Genomic DNA, 14,272 nt, shown 5'->3' on the forward strand with positions numbered 1-14,272 from the left:
AAAAGCACCTTACTGGATACTGCCAACTGCATCACTGTGGTAGAAAGCTGTTTCTGACACGTGTTTTAAGAAGGACTTGTCTGGATTAATTTGGTCACATAAATTGGACAAAAGAAAGGAATCAGGCTTAAATGACTGTAACCATCAGTGTCTTTTCAGGCCTTTAACCTTAAGCATAGCTCTTTCTGCTTAAGTAGCTACAACCTGAAATTACCTGCTTTTAGTTTAGTTTTTGATAGACTTTTATTTAGAATTTATTATCTGCTTTCATTGGTTGAATGTTAGTTTCTGCATTCTTATTATCAAAAGTGTGATCTTAGGACTGCATTTACCTGGGATTTGAATTTGCATTTTTGGAGAATGAAGATTTTGTTAAATGAGGTTTGAAGTTGAACATCTGTAAAATAGCTTTATGTATGTGCCAAACCCGAGTCTTTTAAATTATGCTTTTCTGTTTATTGTTTTAACCAGAACGGACGCACATGTTACCGGCTCAAGATGAGTTGGACATGGGCAGTAGCCTTGTAACCCACGCCTACTCCAAACAAAATCGAATTCCTAGTCAGTACTCTTCAGACACTTTTACCCAGGAATTGGTCTCTTCTGAGGATGGAAGCAACATTAATGTAGAGGATCAAAGCACTGGCACAAGAATAGGCGTCGAAGAACACTTTGAGAGAAATGCCACAGATATCAGGTTAGGTTAAGACTTCATTTTCCCTAGGGAGAGAGATTCCTCTGTCACTGCTTACTTTTGGTGGGTTCTTTCTGGCATTTTTATTGAATCGCAAGCAATCTTACTTTAGCAAAAGTTTCTCAGTTTATGTAATTTTGTATGTATCCTGGAAAAAAACCTCTTATCTTTTTCTTACAACTTTTATGAGATGTTGGTATATAATTTTGGGGATGTGGAACTTGTTCTTCACTCCTGAAGTTAAGTTTACCCTGGTGCAGGAGAAGAGAATATTCCAACTCAGTTGGTATGGATCACTGTTAATTACCAAGTTGATTTTCACAAAGTACTTTACAGCTAATCAGGCCAAAGCAAATTGCTTAAGTGTGAGTGCTGCTGTGGGATGTAGATCAAAGATTTAGAGCAGAGATGTCAAAGAACCAATTGATCTTCTATCATTATGTTTTTTTAATGCTTTGTGGATTTTAATTTTGTTCAAGCCTTTCTGAATATTGAAACAGCTTGATGGAACACCTTTTCAGAAAAAAATCTGCTGGTGGTCATGTTGTATTATTTGAAAGACTATTTAACTTGTTGACTGCTTGAATAAACTATCATATTATACTCGCCTGAAAAATTATAATCAAAGATATTTTACTTTAAGTCCAGTGGTTCTTTTACTGTGTTCTTAACCAGAACTTACTACCATGTGATCAGTGTTAGATTTCTGATCATCTCATGTTTTTTAAATATTTCAATTATTCTTTTTTTTTTTTTCTGTAGGTAGGGAACATCCTAGTTTGCAGTGTATCTACCTGTACCGATTCCCAGATGATCTTTATTTTTTGTTCTGTCAAATAGTCTTCTGTCTCCTGTACCAGCTACAACCTGTATTTCAAGTCTTATGTCTTTTCTGTACAGTGATCTTCATTGGAAATACTAAAGTAATCTCACAATGTAACAGTCAAAAATCGTGAACTATATTGACAGCATTTTACCTTTTTACCTGCAGTGATAGCTGTTTGCCTACAGTAAATACTATGACACTGACAAGAAGCAGACTCTTGAAGCCTGAGCCAGACTTTGGAGTACTGAGGTCCAGTGAAAACATAATTCAAAAGTCACTTAATACAAATGTATTTGTGGAACAACTAGAGCAAGTTCAAAGTGGTAAGCCTGTCTCTTATCCTAGGGTTCTGAAAAGGGTTTCTTCTGATGAATTCACATCTCTTTATGAAATGAAATGAAGCTGAAAGTAGTCTTCGCTTTGTGTTCATGTTCACAGATGATGTATCACCACTATAATATAGGGCATCCATTTTTGGTATACTTTTATCCATAAGTATACCTTTCAGTATAAAATTAAATGAAATCTGAATAGCAGTTTTTCTGTGCAGGTCTTAAATTACCTGGAAAGCCCTTAAATTACTGGACTGCTGATTACAGAAATACAGTACAATACAGCGTACTTTTTTCTATTGTTACTGTCTTTTCCTTCTATTAATACCAGAAGGGGAGATACAAAGAATTGGTTTGGTATTCTTAAAGCAATTACAAAAAACATGGTCTTCAAACTCTTTAATTATCTTCATGTCACTGGCAAAATGCACAACATACCAAAGGCAAGGGAGATATGTGTATATGTCTCATTCATGTAAGATTTGTGTATGTATACAGCAAAATTGTTAATAATTTTCGTAGTGTGTTTATATATACAAGTCTGCATATATATACATCTTAATGTACAAAAGCTTCCATGTAAAAATAATATGCATATATATACACACATGCACGCACACACAAAATTATTTTAATTTTTATTCTTACATACCTTAGAGTCTGCAACCCTGAGAGATACTGCAGAAATGCAAAAGGTGGAACTAGAACAGTTCAGACTAGCTGCAGGTGATTCTTCAGCTCTTCACGATTTTGGAAGTAGAAGTATGGAACTTAACGAGCAAGTAGACAAAACTGAGAGGTAGGATGAATCATCAGTTAATATTGACATTATTTCTAAAGTTTCTTAAAATATGCAGCTGAAGTGCATGCGTAGTATGCATCTGTGATAGAAACAGTGTTCTTACAGGTGCTTTTTATGCACATAAGTGTACAGTTCAGACTCTTGTTTTTAAGATTTTTCTCTTTTGCATGTTGTCATACAGCTTTTTGGAGGTAAAATATTAACTTACATTTGCTGTTTCAGAACTTAGTAATCACCTTGCTGGTTAATTGTCTCCCATGAAACTGCATCTGAAAGGAAATGTTAAGGAGTTGATCAATTTGGAAATGTTAATGAGCTTGTAAGGCTTCCTGCTTGGTCTTGCTTTTAGTAGTAAAGTCTCAATTAGTGGTGTTAGGAAGGCTTTTTCCTGAAATACTTCATGTAGACTTGATCAAAGATTATGCATTTTGTTTAGTAGAATGATGTAGTTTTTATACAGAATTTACCCCATGCACAGGGTATCTTCAATGGGTTTCAAATTAACTGGATATATATGTTACAGAACAGAGATGAGAGATGCTTGTGGAAATTCAGAGGATTTAAGACCTATAATTGCATCACAAAAACCTGAAAAATTTCACTTTGAATTAGAGGATTATCCAAATCAAAGTTCTGCAGATGGACTACCTGAGCAAAATCCATGTCTTCTGGAGCACAATATATGCACAATCAACTTTAGTCAGGTAAACAACTTACTTAAATTACAGTCTAGAAGTGCCCAGTTTCTGAAATTCTGTAAAGGAAGTGGTTTTCAGTGTAAATGTATTCACCCGTTTTAAAGACCTGGTACTTCAGCTGGTGAATGGAACTTTCTTTTTGTAAGGGTATAACCAAAATTTGTCTTTCAGACAAACTTAATCTTTGCAAGCCTCAGTTTATAGCATTTGAGCAATAAGTGATAAATATATCAGCAAAATTTTGAGCAATTTTTAAAAGAGCTTTGATGGAAGAAGTTACCTAGAACTCACGTATTCCTTCAGTCTGACCTTTTACTGTTATATTTATTTAAATTAAAATTAAGTTAAAATGTCACTGCTGAGCAACTGAAAGCAACATTTAAATTGTCGCCATCATTTCCTTTGTTTAAAGCAATCATTTTTACATGTATATTTTCATGGACAAATAGTATGTCTTTCACATCCATTTCCTTACAGTATCCCTGTTCTATTATAAGTACGAAGTATCTTCTTCATGAGAGAAAAGTTTGTTCTCAGTTCCCTCAGGTTTTCTAGCGTTGCCTGAGATCAATGTACTTGCAGGTATGGTGCAACAGCTGATGGGTAGTAGCTTGTTTCCTCAGTGCAACCTGTTGATGTGTCAAGGCTGATCTCTTGTTAGAACAAGGTACAAGAAAGGATTTGGCTCTTACAGAACTGGCAGAGAGTGTGAGAAGAGGCAACTTGCAGTGGAGTATTCCTGTTTTTAGCAAAGGTACATGCCATAAAAGGGAAGGGATAGATGAGTTGTAGAGCTCGGTGTTTTTCTTTGGCATTCACTGGTTTTGTAATGGTTGGGGGAATTTGTGTTCTTAGGGCCACTGAGCAATTTATTATGTGAGTCATCTCTGACAGAGTTGTGCTGTAGGAAGTACAAATTTATTTTGACAAACCGTCAATACAGACAATGATTTGCATATAAAATTTACATTGCCCAAGTGTTTCTTGTCCTTGTCAGGCTAAAATCCTTCAACCTAGAATAGCTAGAAGTAAAAGCTGACAAAATGCAATTATGATGATGTCATTAGATTTTTTTTGGCTCTTTGCTATGTTTCTTTCCTGTTTTCTAGAGTTGTTTCTCAGATTTATTAACTTTTTTTATTTCAAATGTGTTATTTCTAGAAGGAAGCTTGTGCTCAGGATTCTCAACAATGTGTAAGCACAGAAGAGACTTCAGGTATAATGTCCTAATATTCTAAGTTAGCAAAAGCCCACACTTGTGTATCTTGCAGTTACACAAAGATGAATAAAAATAAAAATTTAAAATGTTTTCATTGACATGATTAATCAGTCTATTTCATTAATAAAATAATGACCCACAACACAGTGCCATTCCCCTCCCTAGCCTCTTATCATTACATTTCATGAACATAAACTAGACTTGGGAACTTTTTGAATGGCACTTCGTTAAGTTTAAATATCAGTGGAAGGGAAACTTCTTGCTCTCTCTGCCCTGCTGCGAGCTCCTGCTGCTTACCTCGTGCTAGGTTTAGCAGTTGTTAGAGCCTTTTATGAGTCTCTGACTCACTTACTCGTCAAAAATTGAATGTGACAAAGGGAGAGAACCTGTGTAGTTTTCCACTGGCTTAGCGAGCTGTAGTGGCTCATGAAGTTGTCAAGTGAATGCCAGTGTCAGAGTCGTGTGAGTAGGAGGACTGGACTGTGCAAGTATGGAGCAGGGGAGAAAGGAGAAGAGGGGAAGAAAAAGGAAGAAAACAACCAGATTTCCCTCTTTAGCTGTAGTGAGTCAGCAGATTAACGCCTAACTGATTAGATGTGGTGAAAAGTATGAAGGTGATGGCTGCTTTTCCGTAAAACAAATGGAAATGGAGCTGGTTTGGAACCAATGCTAGTCTCAGGTATGGGAAAATCACTGTGTCAGAAGCCCAGAATACTTGCTTTAAATGGAAACTGCAGTCCAAAGTTGAAACTCCTGAGCATGTGCAAAAGATAAAACTAATGCTTCTTCTTAGACATCTGTTGTTATGCTCTGTTATTGCAAGAATCTTGGGACGGAGCATCTTAAATCATCTTTAATTAGATAAAGAACCGAAGTGAGCTGAGGCTGGAATAACAGCAGCTTTACATTATCAAGAATGAGAGCTGTCTTAAGTAATGGAGCAGCACTGTTGTTTTCCTTCTTTTGAAAACTTTACAAATGTTCTCTCCCTAAATTCATTCTAATGGATGGCAGTTGGCTGTTATCTGTGAATGTCCATCTGTTGACTAAATTATTTATATTTTTCATTTGTTAAATTCAAGACGATACTTCTCAGGTCCTCTTCTGCAAGCCCACAGTGAGGGGTAAAATCCTTGGATTTACCATCAAAACAGTAGACTTCTGCTGTTTAAAGAAGTGTGTCTTAATACCTGACAGTTGCAATTAAAGACAGCGGACCATTTGACCACCATTACACAAGATTATTAAACTGCAAATTGTTCTTTAATGCTAGAACACCCATTTAGCAAGCTCCAGCCCTACTGGCATTTTTAATATTCTTCATTCTGAACGGTAATCAGGGCTCCACTGCAATGAATAGGCTCCAGGGGATGACGATGCGTATCTCATCTAAGCAGCAGCATATTGTCTCAAGAATACCCCCAATGCCTTTTTCCATGGAGAAATGAGTGCCTAAAATTTAATTACTCAAGCTAGGGAGGGCATGAAGAGAACAGCGTAATTTCAAACTTGACTAACAGATTTTTATTATTTCTTTATTTCCTGGAAACCTTATAGTAATGAACAATGATCATAGATGTCCAGAGGAAGAACAGACATTCATTTTAACATTGGTGGAAATCCCAGCTGATTCAAAAGATTTTGATGCATCTGCTTTGCTGGAACAAACTTCAGAACCATTACTACCAGCCCCAATACTTATCAGCCCAATAAATGCAAGTGAAACAAACGCGACTGAAGTGGAGAGGTAATGCTTTATTTTTGAGCAAAGTGAAACACTTTTTGTGAACCTTGATTATTCCCTAAACGTACATTATAGATTATAAGTTCTCAAAGAAGAAATGCAAGAGGAAATTATTTTGGCAGACTGGTCAGGGAATTAAGAAAGTGAAAAGGACTCTAATCAGATTTGCGAAAGATCTCGTTAGTGGTTTAAAGTTAGTGCTTTAGTTAGCTGGGATTTTGGTGTCAACCTTAATTCTGATTTATCCTTTAGAGCAAGTCTTTAGAAGTCATTTGTCCAGTCTGAGTCTATTCTGCCATGGATACTTGGAATGAAAATTAATTGAAATGAAAAATCTAAGCATGTTTGTCTTTTACAGTACTTTAAACAGCTACTTTATGAAACTGTTATTGATTGTGCTTCCAAGTCTTTAGTGTAGATGGTCTTTGGAGAACATGATAAATTGTGGACATAAACATAAATTCAGATATCATTCTCTTGAGTTTGTGCCATGTTCAAAAGGCAGAAGAGCTGAAAAAGCACACAAATTAATTACTCAACAGAATAATAGCTGGTTTGCAGTACTGTGATACAAAGGGTTTGAGTTTCTTTTACAAGGAGTACTCCTTAATGCAATGTAACAAAACTGTTATTTCAACATTACAGTTGTAAAGCTGTAAAAAAAAAAAAAAAAAAAAAAACCCACACAAAAAAAAAACCAAAAAAACCCAAAACCTACTACTATATTAATGTAAGTCCTCAGATCATAACTAAAGGTGTGATGCAATTTCACATCACTGTGGAGGACCTTGCCCTGTGACATCAGATGTTAATGTCATTCCCTCAGTTACTGAAAGGATAGGTCTTACAGTTAGCTTTGGCTACACAATTTAAGAATTCTAACTCCTGTGGAACTACTGGTGGTAGCCTCTGACAGGCAGAGTTAGAGTATGTCTTCTCTTTGACTGTCCCTTGCTACTTTACCCTATTTCCCTAGTCTCTGCTGGTTCCCTAGGTGTCTTGCTATCTTTTAAGATCATACGGCAGGGGGCGGAAGGGTGTGGGGATGAAGATTCAACTGTGCATATAAATAATACTGTATTTAAGGATTTTCTAGGGCAGTTAGTCAGTTGTCATACTTTTGTCATACTTTTACATTTATGAAAATATCAAGTGGAGTTCAAATAGAATAGTTTCTAAAGTAACTAGATTCAATTATGACTAGAAAAACTCAATTCTCTAAGATAGCACAGCAAAATGTTTCTTGGTAGTAAACAGTACATTTGAAGCTAATATTGAGATTAAGCAAGAAAGAGTATCACCATAGATCCATGTGTAATTTCCATACAGAAATGTTATACAAGGTAAATTTTGGCTTCTTGTACAGTCACAGTAATAACTTTATATATGAACAGTATTGGATCCCTGACAACTGCAGCTGATGAATTTGCTGCACCTTTAAACAGCAGTATGGAAACCAAACAACTAGAGAGTGCATCATTAGAGCCCGTTCCAAATTTGCAGACAACTCAAAAAAGGTCAGCTGCTGAGCTTGAAGAGAATGACTTTCCTCCTGCCAAGCAAACTCTGTCTACTGTTGTAGTAGAAGGTAACTTGGAAACCACTTACAAGGTGAGATGATAATTTGGTAAGTGAGTCTTCATGCGTAGTGTAGATGCATAACACGTAATAGAGCATTCGAGTTATGTTTTTTGTTTAACCGTGTCACTTGCTTAAAAAGGTACTGCTGCCTGTACAACTTAAAAGGAAAATCAGCAACCATAGATTGCATTTTATTTTGAACTCTATAACAGTTTTTTGGGCTGTTGATTTAGTTGGAGAACCTGTAGGCTCTCAGTTTTTTATTAGGCTTCCTAGTAGGCAGACTGGTAATAAGTCTTATTTGGTTCATTCACCACAGCATTTCCAACAATGACATTGCAGGAGGGGAAACTCTGGCTGTATGTTGGATGACTGGCAGACTCTAGGTTCACTGAACGGTGTTATGATTCCTCAAGGTGTCTGTTTCATGAAGAAGTTGTTAGATACGTTCATACCATTTTTTAACATAGCCGGTATTAGTTTAAAAAATGAAGCTGCAAATAAAAACTGGCCAGCACATTTCAAGTTTCCCTCTGTGCTTTTAGAATGTGAACAAGCTTGTGGCAGTGGCTACCATTCATTTTTGTGAGTAGGCTAAGATTGTGTAGTGTGTCTGGGTGAGGGAATGGGTGATAATTCCCCACATGATTCAGAGAGCTTTTCTAGGAAGGTCTGAGTAACAATCCTCTTCTTTGACCTCTCATCTTGACATCCTTGTCTTGAGTCATTTGTCATAAGAACACCTTGAAAAGTCTGCTAAGGAAATGATTTAAGTGATGAATGATACTGTACTGAAGGTGTATCGCTCCTGTTCTTAGAATTGTACATACACGATACAACTTTATCAACTTTTATTATCTCTTCTATATTGAGAGAAATAGAGAAATAACGTCTTTTTCTTCTTCTTTTTTTTCTTTTTTAAATACAGGGTTATTCAATTAAATCCACAAATACTCCAATGGTTGCTGCTGGTAGGTAAACTTAAACTCTTAAAACAAAGTGTAATGAATGTAAATGCATAGTACATCACAGTTTAATACTGGTTGTCATGCTAAATAGTCCTGTCTGAGGCTATGTAACATAAAAGTAGAAACAAATTTTCCTAGTAATACTCTAATACTACCATTCTGTGTTTTCTGCTATAAAGTAGATGTGTTGCGTTACATAACTGGCTGTTAATTTGATAATGGTTCTAAAAACACTGCTGCAGTTAGTCTATTTGTGACATTTGGGAGGTTTTTTGGACTAAACATGAGGTCTTCTCATAAGCAAATATTTCCACTGTTGGAGAGCAGTAATAACCAAAGGTATTTTAACCACACTATGCCAAAATAAGTTTTTTTTTGTTTTGTATTTGTCTTTTAACAAATATATGCACAGTGTAACTGAAAGCCTAATCTGCCTCTGAAAAGTCAGAGGGAAAGCAGAATTGCTGAACAATGCAATCTTCAGTGATCTGGGCCTGTGAAGTGTTTGGAGAACTACTTTTTGACCCTGAAAAAGGCTTTAAAAGGAAATTGTGGAAGCTTAAATAGCTAGATGACTTGACTGAGTTCTATGGTGTGCTGCAAAAGATGGGGGTGGCAGCTTGTGCTGTAAAACCACACTTCTACCAGCTTTTCCCCATAACACCTGTAAGATCTTACAGACTTTAAAAGTAGACCGTGAACTTTTAATTCTTAGTGACGACTTAAAAAAATAAAATGACAAAAAAATGAACAAAAATTCATCCCTTTCCTTGTAATGGTGCAAGCCATCTTAACGTCACACATGTCTTTTGGGCTCTTGTGTTACCGCTGAAGTTAGTAACAAGTCCCTGAATGACTCTCAACTCCTTTTACAGGGAATCCTTTTCAAAAAGCAGAGGCTTCAGCAAAGGAAAAAGAACTTACCTCTGTGTTGGTACCTGAGTCTATGTCACCGCTCGCTGAGAGAAGTCAGCTTGAGACTTTGGAGAAGTTGGGGATAGCACCACTTGAGAATTCAGCATCCAAACAGGAAGAGGAGGTGACGACCTCTGACAGAAAAGCAGAAACAAATGGACAAGGAAAGCAGGGGAATGTGCATGAATCTGGACAGTTGGAACATACTGGTAGCCTGCCATCATCTTCAAAAACTCCATTACTCAGGTATTTATGCAATAATGTTGTGTCCGCCTTTCCTGTAAAAAACCACCTCGTTTGCATATTGAGGTTTTTATATCATTTTTCCACTGAGTATTACAAGAAGGGCAGTACCACTGTTTGTCACCACAATGGCTAAGAGTTACAGTATCTATCCTCTTCCACAAATTAGAAAGGATCTAACTCTCTGCTTTGAGGTTTGAATTATTTTGTTCATTACATGAGCAGACTGACCAAGGGACACTACTGATATATAGTATGCCTATTTAGATATTGACAGATGCCTCTTGTGAGGCAGGTATTTCTTGGCTATAGTACAGATTTAGGGTAATTGTTGTCTTCCATAGCTCAGTCTAATGTTGTGATATATACACCCATCCACTTGTTTTTTGTTCTTCTGCCAATAAGATTTGTTACTGCTGTAGTACTCAGCACACTGGATTTTTAGGACTAACTTAAGATGTGTCATTTCCCCAAAGGAGTTTCAGTCTTGACAGCTCAGAGAATATTCCTCTAACCTATCTATCTGACTCTGCGTGTTTTTAATATACCTTTCTGTAATGTTTAAGTGTTTTGAGTTCCTGGTCTTGTTTGCTCTTGCACTCACTGATTTTGATTGTGGTGCTCCACTGATCTTCTGTGATGGGTCTGTACTGGGACCTGTACTGTTCAACATCTTTGTCAGTGACATAGAGTGGGGTCAAGTGCACCCTCAGCAAGTTTGCTGATGATACCAAGCTGTTTAGCTAGGTAGGCACGCTGGAGGCGGGGGATGCCAGCCAGAGGGACCTGGACAGGCTGGAGAGGTGGGCCCAAGCCAACCTCATGCAGTTCAACCAGGCCAAGTGAAAGGTCCTACATCTGGGATGGGGCAATCCCAAGCACAAATACAGGCTTGGCGGGGAATGGCTGGAGAGCAGCCCTGAGAAGCACCTGGGTGTGCTGATTGATAAGAAGCTCAACATTACCTGGCAATGTGCGATCGCAGCCCAGAAGGCCAACTGTATGCTGGGCTGCATCAGAAGAAGTGTGGCCAGCAGGTCAAAGGAGGGGATTCTGCCCCTCTACTCCACTCTCGTGAGACCCCACCTGGAGTACTGCATCCAGCCCTGGAGCCCCCAACATAGGAAAGACATGGACCTGTTGGAGCACATCCAGAGGAGGGCCATTCAGCCTGGAGAAGAGAAGGCTCCGGGGAGATCTTATTGTGGCCTTCCAGTGCCTAAGCGGAACCTACAGGAGAGCTGGGGAAGGACTTTTTACAAGGGCATGTAGTGACAGGACGAGGGGGAATGGCTTTAAACTGGAAGAGGGCAGGTTTAGGTTAAACATTAGGAAGAAGTTTTTCACTTTGAGGGTGGTGAGGCACTGGAACAGGTTGCCCAGAGAGGTTGTTGAGGCCCCATCCCTCTGGAGGGAGGCTGGAGGTGGCCTTGGGCAACCTGGTCTAGTGGGAGGTGTCCCTGCCTATGGCAGGGAGGTTGGAACTCTGTGATCTTCAAGGTCCATTCCAACCTAAACCATTCTATGATTCTATGATCCTGTCATCTACTCTTTTGTTACACTTGTGTGAGTACCAAAACTGGTTATTTGTACCTGGGACATCCACAGCAATTGGGTAATGATGCATTAACATCAGAATCCTTGCCTTAAAGTTTACTTTTTAAGTTGTGAACTCTTAACGACAGTAAAAGTTGATACTCTCTGTACCTCCCTCGTCACTGTGACTTCTTTAAGTTCACTGGTACCAGGTATGATGCTATTAACAGGCTGAAACCCTGCAGCAGGTGGTCTTATTCCTGGTGTTTAAGATAACCTGCTGTAGCCTCATCCTTAGGAATTCGGTTTCTTTTTCCATTGATCACATGAGCGATGCTCTTTTCAGTTCATTCTTTAGGACTGTGCCTCCATTCCTCTTGGAATCTCTTTCTGAAGATCTGATAGCTTGTTACAGGCTCTGGTTTAGTAGCAAATAGTAGGTTCCTGTTCTCAGGGTTGGAGGTTGTCAAGAGTCTATGTAATTCTCTGAAATCTTGTGCCAGAGTATTCAGCAATACAAAAGCCTTTCTCGGAATGACTTCCCCCCCTCCCTCTTCCCTTCTCCCCTGTAGAATTTTTATAGATCTCGGAGGTGTGTGTTTGTTTCCTGTGTAATGAATTGGACTCCTGTAATACAATTTGCATCTTCTTTTTATGGAGTAATCCTATGACATCCTAACTGTATTTGTTTTGAACAGGGGTGGACGAAAACCATTGGGTTTTTTATCTTTAATTTGCAAAAAAAGTAGTTCTGAATCTGCAGAAGATACCAAAGGGAATAGAGGGAAGATCCAAAAACCTCGTGTTGTGACTCCAAAGCGAAGTCTAAAAAAGCCCACTTCATCCACTAAGGATGATGTAGAATCTTGTTCCCTTCCCTCTACAAGCACATCATCATCTGTGGAGTACAAGAATGTAGCTGCAGATGCTGCAGTTACGGTATGTGTTTACTTTTGAATGCCTTTGCATTTTTGAGATGTGAAGAACAGTGAATTATTTGTTTCAGGAGCGGATAGGTTGGTATGTAGTGTTCAAGTTTTGAGAGAGATGCCTGCTCCAGTGAATAAATCCTGACTTGTGCATGTCTAGGAAACTTACAGTGGAGCTAAGTTGTTTTTTCTCTGCACATGTATATATTTGTTTCCCATTTTCAGTAAACTCTGATTTTTTTTGTATAAACTTCTTACCTAAATTGGAAGCTCAAATGCATGTATATGTACACACACACAGAAACAGTTTAAGACTGTTACAAGCAGACTTTTTCTTTTTCTACTAGGTTCCAAGTAACGAGCCATCTGAGAAGCCACCCCTTTGTGCTAAAGATCAAGAGAAGGAAGAAGAGCCAACCAGAATCTCTGAGTATTTTTTCAGTGACATTTTTATGGAAGTGGATGATTCAGAGTAGAAGATTTGCTGTATAAAAACCTGGGGATCTGAGAGTATAATGCAACAAGAAAAGAGTATTTTTAAAAAGTTCCGTTTTGTTCTATGTCTGTCATGCCACACTTACTGTCAGCCAAGCTGTTAATGAATTCCACAAAGATGAAATGGATGCCTTCTGAAGCAACCTGGATACTATGAAAATGTTGACATCTAAACCACTACATCGATGTCATTGGACCAGACTGGCAGCTGCTGACCTGTAGTTTCACTTGTTTAGATGCTGATAATGTCTGCGTGACTATCTTCCAGAAGAGTGCAATGAAAAAGTGCTTAATCTTGTGACAAGTATCGTTTTGAATTTTAATGCTAGGGCTTGTGGTACTGGTTATAAAAGTTCTTTACTTCTTTTTGTGAAGTACGTTATGTCAGTGTGTTAGAAGGAGGAATGAACCTTTTATATATAGTGTAATCTCTGTAGATCAGGATGCAAATACTGGAAATAGTGTAGTAAATACATAGATATGTTCAGCACCGCAGGTATTTGTATTAACATCTCCAAATTACATATTTTTGTAAGAGTTTTTAATTACATAAATTAAAAGATCCTAGCCGGAAAAGACAAATGAGTTTAGTTCCTTAAAAATGTATTGAGAACAAGCAGAAAACCACAATTTAGTAAAAGATGTTACACAGCGTTAATCTTTGCAACTGTCCTATTGGAGTGGGAAGAAGAGGTTAATGTTTACTAGCATAAATGCTAATTTCCTTCTAAATTTGAAAACAAGGGGATAGATACCATTTCTTTTTCTTGGTTTTATGTGTAGGTGTATCTCTGCTGACTTCCTTGGTTTCCCTGGTGCAAAGTAGCACAAAGAGATTGGACTTAAACCATGACCAATGTGGTTGTTTTGAGGATTTGCTACTTTGAAGCAGTTGAATTTGAATGGTTTTCCTCATGTTGCATTTCTGCTTGTACTGTAACTCACTGTAAAATGCTGGTGTAGCTTTAGATTTTACTCTAAGTTTTTTACTTGCCTCATGAAGAAGATTGTCTTGATGAGGTAACAAGGTTCATGCAGTCTCAAAGTCACTGAAAGATTCAATATTGCTTCTGAAATTCCTTATTACACAAAAATGAGTGTGTAGATTTAGGTAGTCTAAATTTTTCTGCTTGTCCTTAATAGCAGCAGGTACTTTTGCAAAACAAATTATTTATTATGAAAGGGAAACTGATGTTTAAATGGTATTGTTACACTCTCAAGAAACCTATCTTTGGCTTTGGACTGGATAATCATTTACTGGCAAATATTCTCATAGAAGTATCTAGTTAA

At 37.7% G+C, this 14,272-nt stretch overlaps 1 protein-coding gene across 1 annotated transcript in view; it reads left to right on the top strand.

Annotated features, from left to right (window-relative positions):
* BDP1 (B double prime 1, subunit of RNA polymerase III transcription initiation factor IIIB) overlaps positions 1 to 12,963 on the top strand; it is a 48,827-nt gene extending 35,864 nt beyond the window's left edge. Inside the window, 11 exon segments of the mRNA XM_009885314.1 lie at positions 472 to 697; positions 1,686 to 1,843; positions 2,510 to 2,651; positions 3,178 to 3,358; positions 4,514 to 4,568; positions 6,129 to 6,318; positions 7,710 to 7,926; positions 8,825 to 8,867; positions 9,740 to 10,024; positions 12,295 to 12,497; positions 12,835 to 12,963. Coding sequence (XP_009883616.1) covers positions 472 to 697; positions 1,686 to 1,843; positions 2,510 to 2,651; positions 3,178 to 3,358; positions 4,514 to 4,568; positions 6,129 to 6,318; positions 7,710 to 7,926; positions 8,825 to 8,867; positions 9,740 to 10,024; positions 12,295 to 12,497; positions 12,835 to 12,963 — 1,829 coding nt within the window.
* The last annotated feature ends 1,309 nt before the right edge of the window (positions 12,964 to 14,272 follow it).

Source organism: Charadrius vociferus, unplaced genomic scaffold (genome assembly GCF_000708025.1).
Source record: "Charadrius vociferus isolate BGI_N301 unplaced genomic scaffold, ASM70802v2 scaffold60, whole genome shotgun sequence".
Lineage (NCBI taxonomy): Eukaryota > Metazoa > Chordata > Aves > Charadriiformes > Charadriidae > Charadrius > Charadrius vociferus.